Source organism: Amblyomma maculatum, chromosome 1 (assembly GCF_055883805.1).
Source record: "Amblyomma maculatum isolate TAMU_Amacu chromosome 1, ASM5588380v1, whole genome shotgun sequence".
Classification (NCBI taxonomy): Eukaryota; Metazoa; Arthropoda; class Arachnida; order Ixodida; family Ixodidae; genus Amblyomma; species Amblyomma maculatum.
The window spans coordinates 328,712,513-328,736,792 of record NC_139344.1 but is presented as its reverse complement, the minus strand read 5'-3'; the positions used below and the strand labels follow the sequence as shown (position 1 = coordinate 328,736,792).

The 24,280-nt window shown below is 42.9% G+C and overlaps 2 protein-coding genes across 2 annotated transcripts; one reads left to right on the top strand and one right to left on the bottom strand.

Moving 5' to 3' along the window:
* Positions 1-3,117: 3,117 nt before the first annotated feature.
* Positions 3,118-4,146, top strand: MED31 (mediator complex subunit 31). The gene has a single exon (XM_084587082.1). The coding sequence runs from the start codon at positions 3,290-3,292 to the stop codon at positions 3,710-3,712; it is 423 nt and encodes a 140-aa protein (XP_084443208.1). The 5' UTR covers positions 3,118-3,289; the 3' UTR covers positions 3,713-4,146.
* A 2,040-nt stretch (positions 4,147-6,186) lies between these two features.
* On the bottom strand, positions 6,187-23,863 carry LOC146207393 (glutathione S-transferase omega-1-like). The gene is made up of 5 exons (XM_084587081.1): positions 23,669-23,863; positions 23,133-23,238; positions 20,190-20,409; positions 11,380-11,506; positions 6,187-7,245 (listed from the first exon to the last, which is right to left on the bottom strand). The coding sequence occupies exons 1-5, from the start codon at positions 23,691-23,693 to the stop codon at positions 7,007-7,009; spliced, it is 717 nt and encodes a 238-aa protein (XP_084443207.1). The 5' UTR covers positions 23,694-23,863; the 3' UTR covers positions 6,187-7,006.
* Between the last annotated feature and the right edge of the window lie 417 nt (positions 23,864-24,280).

Below are 24,280 nucleotides of genomic sequence, written 5' to 3'. Positions count from 1 at the left end.
TGCTGTTTATTTTCCACGTCCTAGGTAGGACAGGAAAAATGTGTTATAAAAGTGTGAAAAAACTTTGCTTTGACTTCTCTTTTAACCGACTACTCTTCCGACTACTCTCTGCAGCACCCGGATACAAACGCGGCCGATGGCGGCTGCGTTTCGATGGAGGCGCAACTTAGAGGCGTCCGTGTACTGCACGCAATGTCAGTGAATGTTGTTGTTGCGACTGTAAGAAGAAGGAAAAGAAAATGCACTGGCTTGCTATTGGTTCTGTAGCTGAGCCACTTCCGCTGCCTCGTGCGTACAGAGGAAAAATAGAGAAGAAAGAAAGGAAAAAAAAAACGAAGAGTGAGAGAGAAAGACGCGCATCACAACAGCCGTAGTTCGCCACCGAAGCGGTGGCGGGTGTAAACAACGACAGGTACAACCGCCGGTGGCAGGCGAGCCCCCGCTGCAAACGGCGGCGGCCTACCATTCCCAGCCCCGTAGGGCCAGGAGCAGCCACCCCGCTCCACGTCAGTGCATATTAAAGATACCAATGTGGTCGAAATTATTCCGTGGCCATCCATGATGGCACCTATTTTTTTATTTTATTTTTCCACTTTCACAACCTTTCTTTCTATTTCGGAGGAGGGAGGGGTAAATGAGGTTAGACGATAAACAGTACATATATTTGGTGGTCATATGTGTATAAAAATGCCTTCAGAAGAACGTAGAGGTGTGTAGGGAAATAACTGCTTCAGTGGGAGATTTAGATCCGGTTCCGAAGTTCCCAATAGCCCAGGCGGATTATGTGCTCTGTCACGGATTCGGCGTTCTGCTGGGAGGAAGGGCTCAACAAATTCTGCATGGCCACAGAGAACTGTTTCTGTGGGCAGCCTGAGCACAACTCCTCTTATGGGGCGTGGTAGCAACCTCGTGTGAGCCAGTTTTTCATTTTTAGAGAGCATAAATGAATACACGTCAGAGAAATCGCTGTCAGCAGTTTGAAAACAGCCAGCGTGACTGCGCCGTGCTTCGAAGAATTCAAACCTGTAGACGCACTTTTGTTTTTGAATAGCGATAGGTAAGCAAGATCCAGTGATTGTCAGATGATGTTTGCGCATAAATAAGGATTGATTAATTTATCAGTATGTCGCCTGAGTTCCGGAGACCCGACTCGTCGCCATCCAAAGGCACAAGGCATGCGAGTGGCAGGCGTAACCAGGGTCAGGGGGTCTCGGGGGTCTGAGACCCCCCCACCAACATTCAAGAGGGATCTGAGGCCCATTTGCGCCCGAATAACGACTAATAAACTATCATTATGTTATTAAGCTTAATTATTGACTTTAAGGAGCACTGATATATTGCTAAACAGAAGGCTGTCAACATCAAAGGTGAACCTTATTTTAAAGCTTTCTTAATTAGCAATACGAAAGAGCACTTAATAAGGATAAAGGATAAGGGTACGAAGCAGGCTGTCATCTTTTTTTCTTGTCAGTGGTTGTCAGAACATTCCTTCTGTTTTTTCGCCAATTTATCAGTAGGTTTTGAAGCCATTAATATATTTTCTAAAACCCCAAAAGAAGAAAACTGATTTTCTCCTCTTAAATTTCTATAAAACTATATGCGAGGCAGGCCCTCAGCCACTTTCCCCCTCACTTTTTATTTCCCTTTCCACCTGCGCTAGAATCACTAGAGACCTCCCACCCTTCCCCCAATGGAGCCAGTATTTAAGCACTGGGTATAAATAACATTTTAATACTCTAGCTTATTTTGTGGAGTGCCCAAGATGGTACGAATTATCGCTCTAATACCCCGTGTTTGCGCATTTCTAAGCTTTGCTATAAAGAACAGATATAGCTTTAACTGTACGCAGTGTATCGCGTGAAAAGTGTATACTTAGAAAATTGTTTCCTGTCCAAGTCGGACGCGGTGTGCGTGCGTGCGTAAGTGCGCAAGTGCGCGCGCGCGCGTGTTTGTGTGTAGTGTGTGTGTGTGTGTGTGTGTGTGTGTGTGTGTGTGTGTGTGTGTGTGTGTGTGTGTGTGTGTGTGTGTGTGTGTGTGTGTGTGTGTGTGTGTGTGTGTGTGTGTGTGTGTGTGTGTGTGTGTGTGTGTGTGTGTGTGTGTGTGTGTGTGTGTGTGTGTGTGTGTGTGTGTGTGTGAGAGAGAGAGAGAGAGAGAGAGAGAGAGAGAGAGAGAGGAGGCTGTGAGCACGCTTGATATGAAATGTCTTCCTCGATTTCACAGGATAGGTCGAACAGACGAACACTGGGCAAGTAAATGCATAAAAAAGAATCTAGATGCAGTGCCCTTCTTCAATAAGGGTAGCTGTAACGGAATTCACCAGGTCAGATTAGATAACATGATAATCCATGATGCCTCTCGACAGCGCCCAGCTAATCCCGCCCAGCTAATCCTGCCCAGCTAATCGTGCACCGTTGCCTAAAGCCCCTCCAGAGTGCTTTCGGTCGTTATCGTTGCTTAGAGACAGACTGCTCCACTTAACGCCACAGGTCATGATGATCCGACATGCATAGCTTAGATACAGATACTACCGGCTTGATCAGGTATGTGTACGCGGAGTATAGAAGCGCTCAGGCTCTCGCTGGGCCCATGGTGGGCTAGCATGGCAGCTGGCGTGAAGCCGGTACTAGCCAGCCATCTACTGGACTCCAGAGTGTTTGGTTGATTAAGACCAAGGATGTTGTATAGAATTGCCATATGCTCTCCCTCGTCAACAGAGTTAAGAGTTGCTACGACCGAAGGGATGACAGCGACTGAAAAATGCAAGCCATGAAGACAAGTCCCAATGTAGCTATTACTGCACATGCCTGAGCTCTTCAATACCGCTGATTACTGGGCACCGTGCTGCTGATATTGTTGCTAAGCTAAGACATTTGAATTTGGCGCTTCCAATAAGAGGTTAGGTGGATGAACATGAGATGACGCCACCGTTAAGCTTGTTTCATTTTTGTGTTTAAAAAGAAAAAGAAAAGAGAAACAGATGATGCCTTTAGAACACAAATCTATGCCCTTGGTTTTTGAGAACTTTAAAGCAGTATAGCTGCAAAACTGTTGCCTTGTGCTATAACTGTTATAGCTTGTAGCTTCCCACATAAAACAGTCAGGGCGAACCCGATCCAATCCGACTCAAGTTCAATCCACGAACTTACACAATGGCCGGCGTCAGCAACGTATTTGAGATTGTTAGAACTCATTCATCAGCTGTGCAGATGCGTTAGCTGCAACGACGCATTGATTCACCTTTTTTATATGTTTCTATGCCCCTCTGCGAACTTTGAACTGCTGTGAAAAAATGAATGCGAAAGAAACGGACGAGCAGCAGAAGCTACGCTTTCAGATTGAACTTGAGTTCGTGCAGTGCTTGGCGAACCCAAATTACCTCAATTTCCTCGCACAGCGTGGCTACCTCAAAGAAAAAGCGTTTGTGAATTACCTCAACTATCTGCAGTACTGGAAGAAGCCGGAATATTCCAGGTACCTGAAGTACCCTATGTGCCTGTATTTCCTCGAGCTGCTACAGTACGAACATTTCCGACGCGAGATATCCAACGCTCAGTGCGCAAAGTTCATCGAGGATCAGCAGCTTTTACACTGGCAGCACTATACTAGGAAGCGCATGAGACTACTTCAGCAACCCACTGCAGAAGCCACCGCAGCACCTGCCAGCGCTGCCACGGGTGCTGCCGCAGCGCCGCAGGCTCCGGCGCAAAAGTGAACTAGACCCTGTTCAAGAAGACTGGGAATGGACGCTGTTTTGCCACCATTTTGTTTGCTACGAGTCACGTCGTTGTGTCGTGTTTGAGATGTGCAGTTGCGGAGCGCACGCTTACTAAAATTTGGATGTTCCCATGGTTTGATTGCCCTCATGCGACCGCTTAGCAAACCACTGCAGAAGCCACAACAGCACCCATGACCTTGCAGCACAGGCTGCCAGCGCTGCAACTGATGCCGCCGCTGCGCCGCAGCTCCGGCGCAAAAGTGAGCTATACGTTGTTCAAGAAGACTGGGAATGGCCGCTGTTTTGTCACCATTCTGTTTACTAACATTGATATCAGTATGTCGTGTTTGAGACCTTCATTTGCAGCGCATGCGATTATTAAAATTTGATGTTCCCGTGAGTTGTTGATTGCCCACTGCATGGTGCGACATGGTGCACAAAACAGTGCAAAGCCTGTATCATTGATTTGCGAATAGTTGCTTCTGCTCTCGTGGCATTCTAGTTTCATGCTGCGACGCTTCACTCAACGCATTCATCTCAATCCCTCTTTTTCTGTTTTATGCCGTGTAAAATCGTGCAAATTCAGAGGCGTGTACGGGCATATAAACCATGCTGTGTGTGTGTGTGTGTGTGTGTGTGTGTGTGTGTGGGTGTGTGTGTGTGTGTGGTGTGTGTGTGTGTGTGTGTGTGTGTGTGTGTGTGTGTGTGTGTGTGTGTGTGTGTGTGTGTGTGTGTGTGTGTGTGTGTGTGTGTGTGTGTGTGTGTGTGTGTGTGTGTGTGTGTGTGTGTGTGTGTGTGTGTGTGTGTGTGTGTGTGTGTGTGTGCGCGCGCGCGCGCGCGCGCGCGCGCGTGTTTGAGTGACCAGTTGTGATAAAAAAAATATATACATGGGCCCGCATTGTCTGACGCTGCATAACATCCTGGTGCAGTCAGTATATGTAGGATAATGGATCTGCTGCGACACAGTCTATTCATGTGGTGGCATTTGTAACACTTAATTGCTTGCAGGTCTAGATGATGGCTCAGAAAGACAAATTCAACAATCCTTACCTTCACGCATGGTCTCAGGGTCCACAACTCGTATATAGCTATCCCTTGTCTTCGCCTGTGAGATGTATTTCCCGTTTTTTTTATATGAGCAGCAAAGGCAATTTTTGTATAACTTGACAGTTGTAGAGAATATACAGACTTCATGTTGCAACCCCTTGGTTGAGATTAGTTTAGCATTTTTTAACGCCTGTAGTTCTAACTTATATGTTATAGTGCCGTACAGCAGAGCTGCCACTGCTGTTTCAAAGTTTCACAATATTGATCGTTTTGTAGCAACATTTGCACAAGCACTGAATATTAGTTAAAACATGATTCACATTCAGTTCAATTTTTAGCTATTAGTACTTGATTCATAAGCAGACTTACACTATTCATAGTTGATTTGGTTTGGAAAGAGTACTAGTATTTGGACACCTCAGCGTGTTCGAGAGAGAAAAAAAAAAAGTTTATCATCTTGTGTTTCTAGAAACAAGAGGAGGGTGCACATTTAAGCTCCACCTTTAAGGCTACGATGCGAGGGCATTAATGGTTCCTCTCTGCAGCTCCCCTTGGTGATCCTAGGTCGCGTATGTGCACTTAGTTATTAATTACCAAATCATTCATTTGCACCTTTGTTATCTCACACATACTCATTATCACTAGCATACAGTCGTAAGCTACTACACTATGATAGGACTCCCAACGTCGAGGTAAAATGAAGCCCCTTTTTAACCAAGCTGTAGAAACCTGCCTGCGTCCAACTGTTGACCCAATTGGGATCCCATCTGGTTAGATTTGCATGTCATCCTTCTATCTTAAAGCTGCTTCCTGACTTGGCAGCTGTTGCCAGAGTGCCCATATCGTGTGGTCTTGTGGCACTGCACAACCTGCCACCCCATCAGTGCTCGGCCACGTCGCCTGCGAACTACTAGCTACCCGAGGCATGCTCGAGATTTTTCACACGCAATCCTGGTAATAGTGGTGCAGAATTCCCTGTAGAATGGAGCTTTAACACTATTGTGTTAAAATTGCACTCACTGCAGCAAATGGTCCAACTGTTTGAGCATCTGACTCGGGTTAGGTTAGGTTAGTGGGTACAAATTTCCTGCTAGCCTAGTAGTGCTCAGTTTTTTTATGCTGAAGTGTTTGGGAAATAGGTATTTGGTTTTACTTCATATAGACAACAAAAATACCTTATGCCATGGTGCTCTCTGGCCAAAGCTGCCCTTGCATCACAAAAATTTGTCATCATTGATCATGACAGCCTTTGGGACAGGCCTGTTAGCGAAGTCCACCTCATTTTTGCTTGTCCTAAGCCACATTTCCATGTCGAATTGCAAAAAAGCTTACCAGTTTTGTCAGCAAAAACAGAAATCTGCTACCCACAGCTATGATCAAAGTTTTTGTATTCTCACGGCAATGACTGAACAAATCAGCATGACTTCAACTAATTGTTTAATACTGTGTAGAAGCCACATTCTCCAAGGAACAATAACTCAACAAGCAGTCGATTTAAAGCAAATCAACTAGTGTGAAGAAAACGTGGTACACCATAACCCTGTTTATCCCCAGGAAAAGATTTCAACAGTCAAATCCATAGGGAAAAGATTAAGCAATAAATATGCATCATGGTCAGTAAGCCATACCAAAAACACTGGGAGTGTAAAAGGCCAAGCATTTGTATAATGCACTGGCTATCACAACGCACACACTCGTACATCCCATGCAACCATAGAAAAGCAATGTGTCGAGTAATAAATGCACCCCCATGTCGAAACTCTTAAACTATTAAATTACTACTGACAAGTTGGAAAAGTATTCGTGAAGAAGGCTGTAAGAAATCAGTCCACACTATATCAAGCCAAACGTACCCATATTCAAAAAGCTCTTATCAGCATGTGCACCACTGCCTCAACATGACTACTGGTAAGTTTACTTTCTGCCCGTAAGTCTTTTGTACACCATTATTATCAACTTCATTATGCTAGTAGAGCTATAACCTTTATTTCGAATTTAGAATGTTCATGCGCCAGAACTACAAAACACAGATAATTCACCAAAAAAAAAAAATATTGTGAGGCTGCTACGCCCTAAAGTATGTGTTACCCTGCCTAATTGAGCATGTTGTTAAACATGCGAGAAGATAATTTTTTCATCTCCCTGTTGCTCGTACACAGAACATGCAAATTAAAAAAAAAAGGCAGCCTTTCGAATGCCGGGGGCTGCGTTCTGTACGAGAAATTTACGCAGACGGCAAGATCATCACAGGCCAACATCGTAATCCACATTGTTGTCAAGCACACTCCTAGTGTGCTGCACCAAGTGCTCCTGGTTTAGAGTGGCTTTGACAGCAGCGTCTTTCTTCATAGCTTCGATCCACTTGTGAAGGAGAGGGAATTCCTGTGCAGTCGGTGCCTTCAGCTCAGGAAAGATGGTTGAAAAGGCTTCAACTCGAGGGAAGAATGGCCAGACCATGTAGTCAGCAAAGCCTAGTTTGTCTCCTGTAAGTTAAAGAGCATATATTATGCAACATTATGTTACATTATGTGCAGTTTATACTGTCCAAAAGCTGCATGTGGGCTATAAGACACCACAGTGGAAGGCTCCTGACCGATTTCAACCACCAAGGATTGTTGAACTCACGGCACGGAAGAGTAAAAAATGTTTAAGATGAACACTGTGATGAAATTCCAGACAAGCGGAGATACTACATAGCTGTACGGTAACAATTGGCTTTCAGCCAGCAGAAGAGTGAATCAACCACTAATCTGTCTTTAATTGCACAAATATTTAGCCGCTTCTCGCGTTACAATGCAGGTGAATGCTATGGCATAAGAAAACTCATCCATTCAGACATTTTGCTTCACGTAAGGCCTGGGTCAAATTTATTGATCAAATGTCCTTTAGTCTGAGGGGAAGTCACAAGGCCACTGTGGGGGAAATGGGGAACAAGCATTTTGTGAGCTCTGAGTCAGTGTATTGTCCATTTTTTGGATGGTATGGTTGCGTAGTGAGTAGTTTTAACAGCTAAAAAAAGCTCCTTCGGAATGTGTGTCCAAAGGCTTCAGCCCCGCTTTTACAAACAGGAGTAAAGATGACAATGGACTGTCTCCATTCGGACAAAAAAGTGAAAGCTAAGTACACACGTTTCATTACTTTCTTACCATTGACTGCATTGCTTCACAGTGCTGCTGTAAGATAGTAATAGCCACGTTGTATGTGTCATACAAGTAAGCATCATTAGTGCATACTGAGTGCTACATTCATAGCTTATGCAAAAGGAAGTTGAGTAATTCTTTCACTCCTCAAGACTGATAAATGCACGTCTTTTGTACAGTGATAATTTATCACAGTGAACGCAACATGTATGGCATCTTGTTTCACGTGTGGTTATGAATTGTTTCTGAGCCGTTTGTAGATCTGTGTGTTTGGATACACAAAGCGCTAGCCGTGAAGCATTGCTAGTGTGTCCATGCTACTCATTCTACATTTTGCATAGCTGGCTCTCCAATTTTAGTTTAGTTATGGAATACCATTTGTTACATGTTTTTATGGAACGGGTATGCTGTAGCTCTCATGCAAATAATGCGGTTTATAGCAGGCACGAGGTTATAATACTGGTAGTTGGTACGGTATGCCCAGTAATTGCATGGCACAAAGTTTTCAAACGAAGCTTTTTGCCTGTTAACAGATAAGGCAAAAATGCTGTGATACCAGCCTTTAAAAAAAAAAAGCAGACAGTAAAACAGACAGTGCCCGCGGCAAGCACTTCGCATGAATATGGATTGGGCCGTCCCACACTGCTGCAATATCGAACACATGTCCACATGAACACATCTGCATGTGTTCAAATGTGCCCTGTCCGTGCTTCTTGCCACCACCAATAGGTGGCTTTTAGTGGCACATAGCTGGTGCAAGGTGCATATAGACATCTCACACCTTTAAAGAACACTTAAAAAAAAAGATTTCAGTCTCAGTTACAGCCCTTTTGCCTAATTTTTGTCTGAACTCAGTTTGTAAACATAAGAGAACATTACATGCAATTTAAAGCCCTCCTCTTTGCAAAACAAGCAAAATAAAAATGTGCACAGACCAAAGCCATGCCAGCGCTACTCTAAAATGGGTAGGCATGAATCTTAAAAGTGTTCTTTTTTTTTTTTCTGTCAACCTAAGCACCTCGCAAATCTGGATTGAAATGGTTCTACAGTAATTTTGCCCCTTTCAACACTTCACATGGCATCCTCATCTCTGCACACTAACCCCTGTGTACAATGATCTGAAAGTGTCTAGATTGCATGTACAAATGTAGGCGCAGCACCTAGAGGCCTATGGACAACGAATTAAGAGATGCTTAGTGTGCATTATTTATGCGTAAACAATGTGGAACGTACATGTTAGGGTTCATGTGATAGTTAATTATAGCTAATTACAATTCCTTGTTCAGCCCTCAGCTGAGCATACCACATATTTATCAGAATGACACAAACGGAAACAGACGTGTGATGGGCATGCTTTTGCATATTTTATTTCAAAACAAAAATGAACGCCTCAATTTTAGTCAACCATAATAAGTGACATAGGTACAAATGAAGTCAGAAATGGAGGTAATTTGGAGCATTGTCTGCCTGCTAGGCCAGTGAGCAGGCCAATGCTAGGTCCATTATGAGGGCTGTCTGGTGTTAAATTTGTAGCATTGGTAAGAAAAAGTTCATTCGAGGCGCTTAAGTACTTTTAAGTGCGGTAAGACGAAAGCCTTTACGCGACTCTTTGTACTCATTCGCAGTGTTTCTGCTCATTTCCCATGTTTGACCTCATTTGTTTCTTTTGCATTCATTTTCTTCCTTTCTGTCAGCGTTGTTTTCATTTGTGCTCATTTTGTTTTTTCGTGACCATTTCCCTCTTTGCTTTCTTCCACAGATTCATCAGTTTCTTTGTTTTTGACCCAAATCTGCCCCAATTATACATGTTCTTTGGCGATCTTAAGTATTAGCTACGAGTCATTAGACGTTTTTATCTAGTTTGGCACAAATCTGATGTTTTTACTCATTTTGTGAGATCTCACACTGCCTCAACGTCTTTCCGCCAGATGTGACATCATCCTCCAAGTTTCCCTGTATATTTTTACCCACATTATAGGTCCTTCGGCAACCTTAAGTATTAATTTCTTTTAATTACACGATTTTCATAATATAATTCAACACAAATCTGGTGTTTCTAAGCCAATTTTATGTGTTTTGTACTATTCTGATATCTGACCAGTTTTCATGTCTCCTGACTATATTGAAGTCCGGCACTATTTTCAAGCAAATTCTACATTTTTGGCCTTAATTACAGCCATCAAGCTTGGCTTCTAGGTTCATTTTTTTTTCTACTCTCTCTCACACAGTCACTCCTGTTCTCCTATCTATTCAATCAAGCGCTAGCAAGGTGTGAGGAGCCAGCACCACACAAGAAGGATGCAGAAGAGGACGAAGAGGAGTGGGAAATACAAACACATGGTGCATTGAAAAAGTGCCACGTGGAGAAAGCAGCACATAGAGAAGATAGTGCGAGCAGAGCGGGGCAGTCAGAAGAAGAACAGGAAGACAGCAGTGGAGACAGAAGACGCTGCTGTATGTGTCTGTTGACTCGGGACTTTGATTCGGGACACACCCAGAAACACAGACTCTGCCGACTCCCAGCCACACCTCTCCGATGGACACACCACCACCCTGAAGGACATGAACTTATCACAGGACCTTTTCTTTTCTTTTGTAGGCTATTTTCCTGTTCATTACGCATTTGCTTTTTCGTTTTTCACTTGTACTATACGTTTTTTTTTTTCCAGCATTAAAATAGTTTGTTTGTTTTTTTTTAGTGCCGCCGCCTCGCTTGTTAATTTCTTACTTCAGTCCCTAGAACCTCACACAGGGGTGGATACCTTGCGCAGATGCACACTTTCCATGTGCGCCCATAAGCCTAGAAAGGGTTTGCCTTAAAAATGATTGACACATGAAGATAGTAGGTCCATTGCTTGTGAGGCTTTTGACACTCTATTATAGTATATACAGGTCCACAAGGCCAATTTGCAGTTTTAGTTATAAAACATCTAAGTACGTACTAACGTGATAAAAGCATATGCAAACAGCAAGGTGCCCAATTAGTTTCATCACCCCTGTATTTCAAAATTTTATTTGCAGACCTCTAACGAGAAAAATACACTGGTGCTATATTATTCAGACTTGCTTGTTAAAGATGTAGTACAAAGGAAGTGCAAATATGCGTGCACGCGTGTGAAGTATTTCATTACCCTAAGACGCTACTTCCTTTGAGTTACAGACTTCTACAGTTTACACCTTGTCGAGTTCCACACTGCCGCCCACAATACGGCACCAAAGACTTCAAAGTGTATGTTATCAGAATTACCATTACAGCAACAAAAACAGATGAAAATATCACACACAGAGCACACTATGTCATCAGTGCAACAGCACAGCTGAAGAGGATTGGAGTAATGAAACAAATCTTTGGTCTCTGCAGCTGCAATAAGAGGAAATCATACCTGCATAGTATGTATGCTGCAGAAGCTGAAACTGAAGCTGAATTACAGGCTGCCTGACTTAGAACACATGCCCCATGTGGAACTGTGAACTCACCAGAGAGGTACGGTGTCTTCCTAGTGGCCAGTTCCTCTTCATAGACACGTACCTTGTCCTTGAACTCCTTCCACAACTCCACCCTATTATCCTTGTTGTAATGAATCTTCAGCACTGGCATCAAAGCCTGTAAGGCGAAATGCGCAAATTAAGGGCAGGCACGGAAGTTCCCTACACCTAGACCCATAAAACTGAATAATTATAAAGGCTTCTACTATTAGTTTTTATTTTGTGATTTCTACGTCATATTCAAATCAAAACTATGTGTCACTTAAACTTCAGGAACTAGTGAGTAGTGAATCTGGATGCAGATGGTAAAAAACAGGCGCTTGTATCTCTTTCTGCATGATTTTTCACTCATACCGAACCTTGATATTTGTTCATAAAAGAAAGCTTGACAAGAAAATCAAGTCAGACATTTATGTTCATAAATACAGTCGAACCGAGTTATAACGACACCAGTAAGAAAATATATAGCATACTGCAATGGACAGATAAGCCACGGTCCGCTTGGCTGTTTTCCAAGAGATTGAACAAGACAGCCAAAGCACATAATGGGTACTAATAACTAGACTTGTTAACTTCCACACAACCATAAAAAGAGCAAGAGCATGAAAACACTACTACAACAGAGTGATGAGATGCCATAGAACCCGCCAAACCACGCTGACAATGAATCACGCACTTTCATTTCCAGAGGCAAACACAAAGGCACTTCTCATAGCCAGAGTTGATTTGGGACATTAAACCCTATACACGATTTTAAAAAGGGGTTTAGGGTGCTGCCATATTGGGGAGCTGGGCTGCTCTCGTAGCACAGAAATGTGTTGATGACTTCTCTCTTAGCAGGCCAGTCAAACTGGTTTCTCCAAGGGTCGTAAAATGGTCTACATACCGTTAAACCAAATATATTGAATGCAAGCTAAACTGAGAGAGCATGTGGTGGGTCATATTCCTAACCTCCTAATGTTTGCTAACTGGACTGCTTTCCGGGCATGCACCCCATAGTGCAGGCCCGCAAGCAAGCTGTTGCACTACTCGAAATGCTGCGCACGCTGTCATATGTTTCCCACATCTCAATCAATCGGTTGACTGGATGTTTGTATGCTGTCAGCAAGGTCTCAATGCTTCTTCCACCAAACATAATACAGGCTGGCTCACCAAAGACACTGGCATTAACTACAAGTTCCTCGTCACTGGAATGTGCTAACCAGGCTTGTGCTTATCAATGCCTACTCGCCTTCATGTTGAGGTTCATGCTACTAATGGCTGTGCGGATAGCTTTTGTCACATGCTCAGCTTGTTTCTCCACTAGCAAGACCTGTTCTTGAAAAATGGAAGTCACTCTGGATTAAAAATATGTAATTTGCACTGGGTTAGCAGTTTCAGCCTCATCCTTCCACTGAGAGTGCAGTAAAGATAAATGACATCATTAATGAGGACGTTGTCGCTGCCATGGGCAGTGATGGCAGTGATGAATTTACCCACGCAAATTGCACCACAGCAGTGAGAAATGTCTCTCATTATACTATGTGGAACCATACATTGCCTTGCACAGAGATGTGAGCATGAATACTAAGGAATAAAAGCTAACTACTAAAAGCCTTTTTTTTTTAAGCAATAAAACAGTGTGAAGCAATTTGCATATCATTAAATGCAGGCAAGTTGTTTCTGTTTCACTTTTCTATGCAACCTGTCTATAGCAATTATTGACTACTAGAACAATATTTCCTTTGCACTACAACATTACTATGGGTGGGTTAAAGAGCACGTTTGTGTAGCGTACACTCATGCACAAACGAAAACTGCCCTTTTTCATTTCTTAAAACTTCTATTCACAGCTCATTACTTTGGAAAGGACAACAACACCTTAAACCTTCAGGACTTAATGATTCACTAACACAGTACAGAGAGAAGCTGCACGTCACCAGAGCACATTAGGCTATAAAAGAAACTTGTCAAATAGCTTTTAAAACAAAATGAAAGCACAGTTACCTTCGTAATCAAACACCTTTCATTTCTTGCTGTACTGCTGCCATACAATCGGCACTGACCAGTGCATGCCTGATCTGAAAGAACTAATACTTAAGTCTTTATTTCACCGTTAGGCTATGAATAGCTGACAATTTGACATTTTAACCCTTTACATGACAGCGGGACACATTTGCCCCATTTGCTCCAAGTGCTGGAAAGCGGACAATGGCACACCAACGCAACATATTTTAACTTGCTGAACCCTACCGAACTATGAAACGGACCACTCAGCATGTTTTCACCTTTTACTAACAGGCCTGCTTGGTGTTTTGTGCATTTTTACATGTACAGTTCGACACGAACAATTTGGCAGAAAAAGTCTGAAAAATTTGCCTCTTCAGCCATTTCTATCAGTCCCTCATAATATTTCTTGAAGTAATTGTCAATTCTAATCTAAGTTTCACTGCACAGAGAAAAGAATGAGGTACCAATGCATACCACATTTGAGGCCTTTTTACAAACTTATTACTACCAATGTTTAACACTTCCTTAAAAAAAAACAGTGGTTAAAACTGCTTTAGAGTGATTACTTCAGTTTTTACAGCCAATAAGACAATTTTACCAGTTGTAAACAAGCGAGGTATGCACATAGCTTATTTCATATAAAAAGTTTCAGGCAACACTGCACTACACCATTGAGGCCACCATCATCATCACTACGTCCTTCCACCTCAGGTTTCAGAAATCAGATAAATTCTTTAAAAAGAGATGGAACTCAACTAGTCAGAGTAAAACTAATTATCAGGTTCTTTCTGGGTATGCAGACTTCTTTAGCAGCAAAAGACACATTTATGACAGAGAAAACTTAATGTAAATATTTTCTCCCATTATATTCAACCTCCTGATTGACATTTGCATTGAAAACGATCGTTGCCACTGTTTTGATATATATATCGACATAAGCTAGCCTCTGTTATTAAAAATCGCTCGCAATTGACTGATGGTGATACCTACATTTCATTTTTCTTTTTGCTAGCTTGCAAGGTTTTCGTTTTCACTGACAGTGGTCTCTGCAATCAAAGTGCACCAGCCCATTGATAACAGGCAAACTCTGTCTCCAGTGTCACCCTAAAGACAGCCACTATGTAGAATGAGCAATTGCAAGCTAGTGGAAACTAACAGTTAATTTTTTGATGATAATTAAGTGGCTGGTATGAAGCTGTCACAATAAATCTCCCGATATAAAACTGTGTTGTGTTGTGTGTTGTGTTGGGTTTAATGGCGCATAAGCAGCTCAGGCTATCATGCGCCAAGCACAAGGTTGTAAATGGCGTACACTATTTATTCTACAGTTTCCGTAAAACATTTGCTTCCTTTAAAAAGCTAAAAACACATGATAGATCGACAAGTCCGCTTTCACCTAAAATCAAAGCTGGATGGAAAGGAATGTGTTCATCATAAAATCGAGTAAAATACTTTTTCCTTAGCATTTCAAATCTTGTGCATGAAAGTAAAACGTGGTTTATGGTGAGTTGCTGTCCGCATTCTTCACACAAAGGTTTGTTTTCTTTTCTCAACAAAAAATTGTGCGTCATATGCGTGTGGCCAATGCGGAGACGGCATAAAATCACTTCTATAAAACGTTCTTGATTGCGACATGATTTCCATTCCCCTAAAGTGGGCTTCACCAACTGCAGTTTACTATTTACCTCCTTACTCCATGATGACTGCCATTCGTCCTTTAGCTTGTTGTGCACCAGCATCATACAGTCTCTGTATGGCATGTCTATGTTCTTTATTCGTTTTCCATGGGCCTGGGCAGCGCAAAAGTCTGCTCTCTCATTGCCTCCAATGCCGACATGACTCGGGACCCAACAAAACGTTATTTTATGTCCTCGAGCAGAAGCTGTTGATATGTTGTGTATGATTTCTCCGAGTAGTGGTACAACTGCATTTTTGTGGTGAAGGGCTGTGAGAACACTTAAGGAGTCTGTGTATATAATACTGTTTGTAATGTTCTCGTTTACTATTTTGCTTACAGCCACTGCCAGAGCATAACATTCAGCTGTAAAAATACTTGCACACTGAGGTAATCTCACAGTTTTTTCCCATTTTCCATGCACTATTGCACTTCCTACGTGTTTTGTTGTCTTGGATCCATCCGTGTAAAATTGTGTGCAATTGTCATACTTTCCTTTAAGAGCTAGAAATTCTTGCAGGATGTGTTCAGGTGGTGTTTTATGTTTAGAAAACTGAGTTAGTGTGAAATCGCACACAACAGGAAGGCTGTACCATGGTGGCAGTGAATTTTGCCTTGATGCAATATTGGGGAGGGCGTTTAGTATTCCTAATTCTTTGCATTTATCCTCAAATCGAAGTAACAAGGGTTTGATTGACTGAGGCCTATTTTTGGCCAATATTCTGGAGGCACATTTAGTGACAATGGGGTAGCATATATGTTTTGGTAGGGAGCGTATTTTCAGGATATATGAAAATGTGAGCATGGTCCTTCTAAGTTCTAGGGATGGTTCGTTGGTGTCTACATAAAGGCTTGCGATAGGTGATGTCCTATAAGCACCAGTAGAAAGACGCAAGCCTGAATTTTGTACAGGGTCCAAGCGCTTCAAATATGAAGGTCTTGCTGATCCGTATACAATGCAGCCATAGTCTAGGCAAGAGCGAATGACTGTGCGGTAGATGTGTAAAAGGCACGTCCGGTCAGACCCCCAGTGTTTGCGTGAGAGGACTTTGAGTATATTCAGAGATTTGGAAGCTTTCTTTTTCAGGACGTTTATGTGAGGAAGAAAAGAGAGCTTCCTATCAAATGTTAAACCTAGAAATTTGTGTTCGTGTTTTACTGGTAGTGTGATTTCATTTAGGTAGATGGTGGGGTCAGTGTGCAGTCCTCGTCTAAGAGAAAAGAGAACAGCCACAAACTTTTGCGTGGAAAACTTGAAACCATTTTTATCTGCCCATGATGCCAGCTTATTTACAGTTAGCTGAATCTGCCTCTCACATGTAGTTACGTTTGATGATGTGCACGCAATTTGCAAATCGTCTACGTAAACTGAATACATAATGGATTTCGGTATTATTTTAGCTATAGAGTTCATTTTTACTATGAAAAGCGTGGTACTTAAAATGCACCCTTGGGGCACTCCAGTTTCTTGTGTGAAGTTTTTAGAAAGTACGGAACCGAGACGTACTTGGAAGGATCAATTATGTAGAAAGTCAGCTAGACATTTTAGCATCCTGCCGCGAATTCCAAGCTCTCCCAAATCTCGCAGGATCCCAAACCTCCATGTGGTGTCGTAGGCTTTTTCAAGGTCAAAAAAGACGGCAAGGCAGTGTTGCTTATGTAGAAACGCTTCTCGAACTGTATTTTCGAGGCGGACAAGGTGGTCAGTAGTGGAACATGTTTTCCTGAAGCCACACTGGTGAGTGTCAAGCAGTTTTTGGGATTCGAGGACAAACATCAATCTTATATTTAGAATACTTTCAAAGCACTTTGCAAGACAGCTCGTCAGGGCTATTGGCCTGTAACTACCTGGAGAATTTGGAGACTTTCCAGGCTTCAAAAGTGGCACTACAATGGCCTTCTTCCAGGACTCAGGAATTTTTCCGGATATCCAGATTTTGTTAAACAGTTTTAACAATGCTTCTACAGAGGTTTCTGATAAATGGGCTAACATCTCGTAGTGCACATCATCAGGTCCTGGTGCAGTGTGTTTGCCAGCTGACAGTACTCTATGTATTTCTTCTAGTGTAATTAAAGCATTAAAAGGTTCATTCATGCTACCAGTCATTGGGAGTTTTTGTTTTTCAACTGTTGATTTATACTTTAAAAAAGATTGTGTATAGTGCGTAGAGCTTGAAACTGCAGCAAAATATTCTCCCAATATGTCTACTTGTTCTTCTATACTGGTTTGTGCACCAGAGGTTGTGAAAAATGGAACTGTGAAGGGGGAGTACTTTCCATCTAGTTTATGTACTTTTTCCCACATGTCCTTGGATGTAACTGAGCTGTTGATAGAAGATACATACCTCTGCCATGATTGCTTTTCAGCTGTGCGGCGGATATACCGAGCTTTAGATTTTGCCTTCTTGAAATTTATCAGGTTTTCATGTGTTGGGTAGCGGCGTAAAATTCCCCATGCTTTATTTTGTTCCTTTTTTGCTTTTCTACATTCTTGCGTATACCATGCTTTACGATTTTGTCGCACCACACCGGAAGTCCGTGGAATGGCTAGGTAAGCGGCGGCAATAATACGTGCTGTGAAAGTTTCATTTAATTTATCCACATCAGAACTGTCCGAAAAGATTTCTTCTAGGGCAGCTTCCTCGCGGAAGAGCGCCCAGTCGGCCAAATTTAGCTTCCAGCGCCGTGGTTTTGTTAGGGTGATTGATGGTGATGATGCTAGGCTGATAATGACTGGAAGATGATCGCTTCCATAGGGGTTGTCAAGGACGTCCCATTTAAAATCGGTAAAAACACTTGGTGAACAAAAAGACAAATCTAGGCAGCTGAATTTGCCAGTGCTTGGAGAGCAGTATGTGTGTTTCCCCGTATTTAACAAACAGACATTGTTGCACAGAATAAAACTTTCTAAAACCTGACCTCTGACGTCAGTTTGTCTGCTTCCCCAAAAATAGGAGTGAGCATTAAAATCCCCAACTAAAAGATATGGCTCTGGTAGTTGTATTAAAAGAGTTTCTAAGTCATGAAGTGTAACGGTTAGATGAGGGTCAATGTAAATGGAGCATATTGTTATGGCTTTAAAATGGAGCACTGTGACTGCAACTGCTTCGTATGTGGTTTTAAGGTCGATTTTTCGGGTTGGAAAACCACCTTGGACCACAATAGCAGTGCCACCTGAGAGTCTGCTTGGGTTCTGTCGATCGCAACGAAAGACTTGATGCTTTTTAAGGATGTTTTTATTCTGTGGTCCAAGGTTTGTCTCCTGGAGACACAATGCGACTGGGGAAAAAGAACCTAATATATCTGTTATGTCAGTGTAATTGTTTAAAAGTCCACGACAGTTCCAGTGAACTAAAAATGCCATAATAAAATATTAGTTGAGGATGGTTTAAAAACCTAGGCAGTTGGGTCCTTTGGACTTGTTATTGGGACTTTGTCTCTTCGTTTTCGCTCGAGAGAGCTTTGCCGCCGCTGACGCGGCGGCGAGGAGGGAGATGTGTCCATCACATCCTCAGATGTGTTGGACGTTCGTGCAGAAGGCACGGGTGCACTTGTTTTAGGCCTTGCCCCTTGGGACAAGGCCTTCGGGCCTGCTGACCTGGGGGTCAGCGCAGCCTGTTTTAGGGGTAGTGGAGCAGCACCAGCTACTTCCACCAGGGGCGCGGATGGCACCACCCCAGACTCATTTTTCGTTGCCTGGGTAGGTGCTGAAGACTCCTGTGGTGCCGCGCCCTGCTGCGCCACAGAGGAATAGGAAGGGTGTTGGATTGAATATCGTTTGCGTGCTTCGGTGAACGTGATGTTTTCTGTTACCTTTAGAGTGATTATGTCCTTTTCAGTCTTCCACACCGGACAGTTACGCGAATAAGCAGGATGGTTGCCCTGACAGTTTGCACAGAGATGGGGTTGAGCTTGACAGTCATCGGTTTGGTGCTCATGTGCAGCACACTTTGCACAAGTGAGTCGGCCTCGGCAGCTCTGAGCACCGTGACCGTACTTCTGGCAGTTAAAGCAACGTCGTGGGTTCGGAATGTATGGTCTCAGGTTGAGTTTTGTGTACCCCACCTCCACAGACTCGGGGAGTACGCTCAGTGCAAAGGTAAGGACAAAGTGTTTAGTCTCGATTTCTTTGTTGTCACGTCTTATTTTTATTCGGTATACATTTGTCACGTGTTGCTCTTTCAGCCCTTCCAGCAACTCCTCCTCTGTCATGTACTTTAAATCTTGGTCAGAAAGAACACCGCGAACAGTATTCAAAGAACGATGTGGGCTAATCACAACAGGAATGTCACCAAAAGCGCTGACTCCTGAGAGTTTCTCATACTGATGATGATATAAAAGTTCCAACAGCAGGTCTCCATTTGCAAGCTTCTTGATTTTGTAACCCTTGCCTATAGCTTCAGTCAGTGTCTTTGCAACAATGAACGGTGAGGCTTGTCTTGCTGTCTTTTCTGAGTGCTCACTATGAACTACATGAAAGTGTGGGAAGGTGCTCTTCGTTTTCAAAAAGAACTGGGCAGTTTGGTCGGTGCGCCCTCGTTTCGAAGGAGGGCGATCAGTTGAAGAAGAAGAGGAAGCCATAAAAAAAGTATATTGTTCGGCTGCGGTGCCAGCCACCCACCATGGAGCCCAACGAGGGGACGGGACAGGAGTTGGCAATCAAGTCCTGCCCACGCCAGCTGTACACCGTAACTATAACCCAATATGGCGTAACTCAGGGTGGTTAGCCACACAAGGTTAACCCTCGCCGCCTGGAAGTAGGAAGAAACGAAGAAAGGTAAGAGAAGACAGGAAAGTTGTAAGAGAGGGGATAGGAAAGTGAAAGATGGAGGGGAGGACAGGAAAAGGCGACTGCCGATTTCCCCCGGGTGGGTCAGCCCGGAGGTGCCGTCTGTGGGAAGCGTGGGCCAAAGTGGTGTGTTGCCTCCGCCGAGGGGCCTTAAAGGTCCAAAACACTCGGCATCGGCTCAACCACCAGGATCCCCTTTTCCCCAGACACGGCGATGCCACGCACGGCTAAGCGTGGGTGCTCGGGGTCCGTGGTGTCGCACAGCACACGCAAACATCTGCTTTAACAGATGCCCCCTGCGGGGATATAAAACTGGTCCACGAACAAATGGTGCCTTCTGGTACTCACCGCCGAACCAACTTCAATAAACATCTTCTGTCTTGCCTTCTGGTAAGGGTCACTTGGCAGAAGTTTTGGAGATCCATATGCATCGTCCAGGTACTCAGCTACTATAAGTGATTCATAAACTAGCTTGTCATCTTTTTGAAGAATTGGAACTTTTCCAGCAGCGTTCAACTTGAAGTGCCATTCAGGCTTGTTTTTAAGGTCGATATTGACCACTTCGTGCCTGTGAAGCGAGACAGTAGTAAACACTCTTACACAAGAGAGCACTGAAGCCATGACGAAAAGCTGCTTATAAGTTTCCTCGCACTTATACTGTTCAGTCTGATTGCCCCAGCATTCTGAAAATACAGTTAAACCTTGATTTAACGAAGTTGAGGGGAGTCCCAAATTATCTCGCTAAATCAGGAACTTTGTTAAATTGAGAGAGCCATTTCTCAGTCACTTGATTTTTATTTGATAAATTCGATTATGTGGTGTAGTGGCAACCAGAAAACTACCGCGGCACCATTTTGGCAAAGCATAACTACTCCAATAATGAAATTGTGGCCCGCAGAAACAACCTGCGCTAGTAGCGCGTATGAAAAACAACAAAAATTGTTACCTCAACAAGAACCCCAGGGGAATGCAATTTATCTCCCTGCAAAGATCTCAATCAAAGATTTCAGTGACCTCTGCTTATATCTCCTTTGTAAGCAATGAGCGCACTGATCTTTCTTAAGTTTGGAGTGCATCCAGCACGTCTTTCGTCTCCTCACACATTCCTGCAACTACCACAGCGGACAAAGGGCATCCATCACACCACCCGCCATCAGAGAGTTCAATTTAAAATTATAAAAATCGTTTTGAACAGCACAGTTTGGCAAAAGGGGATGAAGACAAACCATGATGTTACTGTTGGCTCGCAATCAACGCTTGCAAGAACTTTTTGGCTTTTTCTACAAATCAGACCAAAAATTACCTCAGAAAATATCATTTTTTAGCGCTAACAACACTGACGAAGAAGAAAAAAACAAAGACAACTGTCGTCTTTGTATACAGGGCGACGCCAGAAACATATACCACTAGCTTTTGTAGCATCTTCTTGTCGTTCTTCATCTATGTAATTAGCGATAAAAAATCATATTTTCTAAATTCAAACACCAACAAGCCCAGATTTACGCGTAAAAAATTAACATTTTCACCTCCATTTTCAGAAAAAAGGTTTGTAAATTGGGACAGATCACGAAGTTGGCCGATCAGACTCTATGGGCATCTGAGGGGGAATCGGGATAGCTTCGCTAAATTGGATTTCATTAAATAGAGCTGTGATTGTGTGTGCAAAACAAATTATCGCAATAATTATTACATTCAAAGTTTGATGGAAAGCAGCAATTGAAATTGTCACTTCAAAGATCTTAGAACACAATCTGGCAAAGATTAGCGATTAAATCTGTGAAAGAGTCTGTCCTGTCCGCTGCAAATGCTTTAAAAGAGTTTCTCTTGCACTGTAAGAAAAAAAAAAAGTCCAGCCTGCAAGTATAGCAATGTGCCCAGCAGCTGTTTCTAGAGTTACTACACCTGTAATAAATCTGTTATCAAATAAGAACTTCATACTAGGTGTTTATCAAACACTTTATAGAAAAGCCACAATGCACCCTGTCTCTGTGTTGCAGACTATAAGCATGAGAAGCTCAGGTTTACTTCGGCTGCCAACATGTTTATCACAGCTTTTTACTGTGTTCACAAAATGGATTCTTGACACCATCCCTAAGTTAGTGTAGTTTTGATTGAGAAATATTAGTGCAAGTGTATTTTCGATGTCAGAGAATGTAGGAAATAGGCAAGAACATATGTTGGTTGGTTATTTGATTTATGGGGCTTAACGTCACAAAGAGACTAAGGCCATGAGAGATGCCATGTGGAGGGCTCCAGAAATTTCAATCACCTGGGGTTCTTTAATGTGCACTGACATCACACAGAAGACAGACGCCTAGCTTTCTGCCTCCATCGAAAGTGGCCGCTGCAGCCGAGATTTGATCCCACATCGTTTAGCACACTAGTCGAGAGCCCTAACCACTGCACCACCATGGCGGGGCGCAAGGACATATGTTCTGTAGTTTCTAGCATAGTACTCTGTAGACTGTTATGGCATAACAGCAAACTTAAAAAAAGCAGAAAAATATCTTATTAGTTTAATCAGCTCTTACATGCATCTCGAAAATGATTAGCTTGCTGAAAAATAGGTGTCATCTATGTACCACTACTTAATGAGAGTATCGAGCTGAACCTTGCTTGAATATTGAAAGTGCTAGACCATAAATCTTACTCGAACTGCATGCCATCTACCACATATGTGTCTTAGAAAGTGAATATGCATCTGTGTAAAGGTCTCGTAAAAGAACTCTACAAAAAGCCCATTAAAAAATGAATTGGTATATAAAAGCGAGAAGTGCGAGAAAGCAATACTGTGTGCTGCTGTTCTTACCAATAAGCTGCATTTAAATTGTCTACACAATGACAAAATATAGAATTTTTGTTTCTCACATTTAGTGCAAAGTGAAATTCCACATCCCCATAATTAATAAAATATTGTGAACATTTACAACACCAGCCACCAACACAATTTTTTAACTTGACAAGCCACTTTTCGGCTATGTGACATTTTTCTGAATTTCTTCCCTTAATCTCCTTGACAGACACTCACAAAGTAATTTAATTATTAGACACCATTCAGATTAATGCTGATATCGAGACAAAGTCGTTGCCTTTTTGATTTATTATGGATATTGCGGTATCGTGATTGCAAAGAACCTTGACACATTTCGCACAGCGATTCGGACAAGGGAATTGGCGTCAGCGAAGGCCACACAGTGTCCTTATAAGCCTGGTTGCGCAAGCAGGAGAAATTTTGTGATTTGCAACAGAGGAATTGTATAGTTCCTACAAAAATGCACGACCAGCACTCACTCGATGTTTTTGGCATGGAGTACAAGAAGAGACCTATGGCAAAACGGGCAAAACCGCATGGAGTAGATACGGAGCTTCCCCGGTGCCAAAGGCGGGCATGGCATACCTGCACATACGTTTTAGGAACTATAAGGTGGCACGTATAGCTCTAGGACAGAATAACAGCAACTACCGCTACACATAACTGCATGTGGTTGACTCGATGAGTTCGAACCTATCATGAACAGCATATGCCTCACCTAGCAAAACACTTGGAGGCACTTTTTGCATACTCTAGCATACTAGGTCCTCTGGGGCGCTTTCGTATAACTGCAACCCTCCCTCTTTTTTTTTTTTTTTTTGAAACGCATGAGAAAACTTAGAACACCGAAACGCTTTGGCCGCATATGTGCACTTTTGCTCAGCTTATTATGCTACTGACACCAGGTCAGTCCAAATTCTGCCTTACATAACAGATCACAACAAAGGAAGAAAAGAAAAATCGCTTCCAAACAAGCGTGATACAAATTACAATTTAGTTTAGTAGATAAAATTACCTGCTTTGTAGGCCTTGAGTGACATTTTGCCGACTCCGAGCACGCTGTTCACACCCTTCAGCCTACTGCCGTGCGCCCTCAGTGCTGGGAGCAGCAAAAACCTGTATTCGTACAGCTTTCTGGCCACACCACGTTCCTGTGCACGCCACACCTGCAGCAGAGAAAATCAATGCAAACGAGTAACGGAGCGTGGAGGCGTGATAAACTAGAAATTGCCTTCTTGCCTCACCCAGAGATGGCGACACATGTCCAAAAACACCTACATACGGCAAGAACACCGTTCGCGGCGGTAAATTCAATAACAGCGGTAGGTTCCGCGCTGCCACTTTTCGCTAAAGTGGCATGGGATCAGAATATTGTTCCATTGTCGTGTTCTTCGACTCACTACTGTAGTAGTATAACCGTATAACCAAACTGTTCTTATCAGATGACCCGCAGTCAAGTAGCGGCCTCGAGCATTCGAACTGCTGCAGTGAACATTACGGGACCATTTGTCAACACTACGTAGGCATTTTCTGTAAATCGAATACCTTTTAACAGACGGCGGGGAAATGGCCACACACCAGAGCAGACGAAGCACTGCATGCACACCACATAATCGACGCCACTGAA

What these genes read in the sequence shown, in the direction of transcription:
- LOC146207393 (XM_084587081.1), bottom strand. Translation starts at nt 23,693, where the DNA reads ATGTCACTCAAGGCCTACAAAGCAG. An exon ending in ACTCAAGGCCTACAAAGCAG is followed by an intron (nt 23,239 to 23,668) that starts GTAATTTTATCT and finishes ACGTATGTGCAG; the next exon opens with GTATGCCATGCCCGCCTTTG. An exon ending in GAAGACACCGTACCTCTCTG is followed by an intron (nt 7,246 to 11,379) that starts GTGAGTTCACAG and finishes TTTAACTTACAG; the next exon opens with GAGACAAACTAGGCTTTGCT.
- MED31 (XM_084587082.1), top strand. Translation starts at nt 3,290, where the DNA reads ATGAATGCGAAAGAAACGGACGAGCAGCAGAAGCTACGCTTTCAGATT.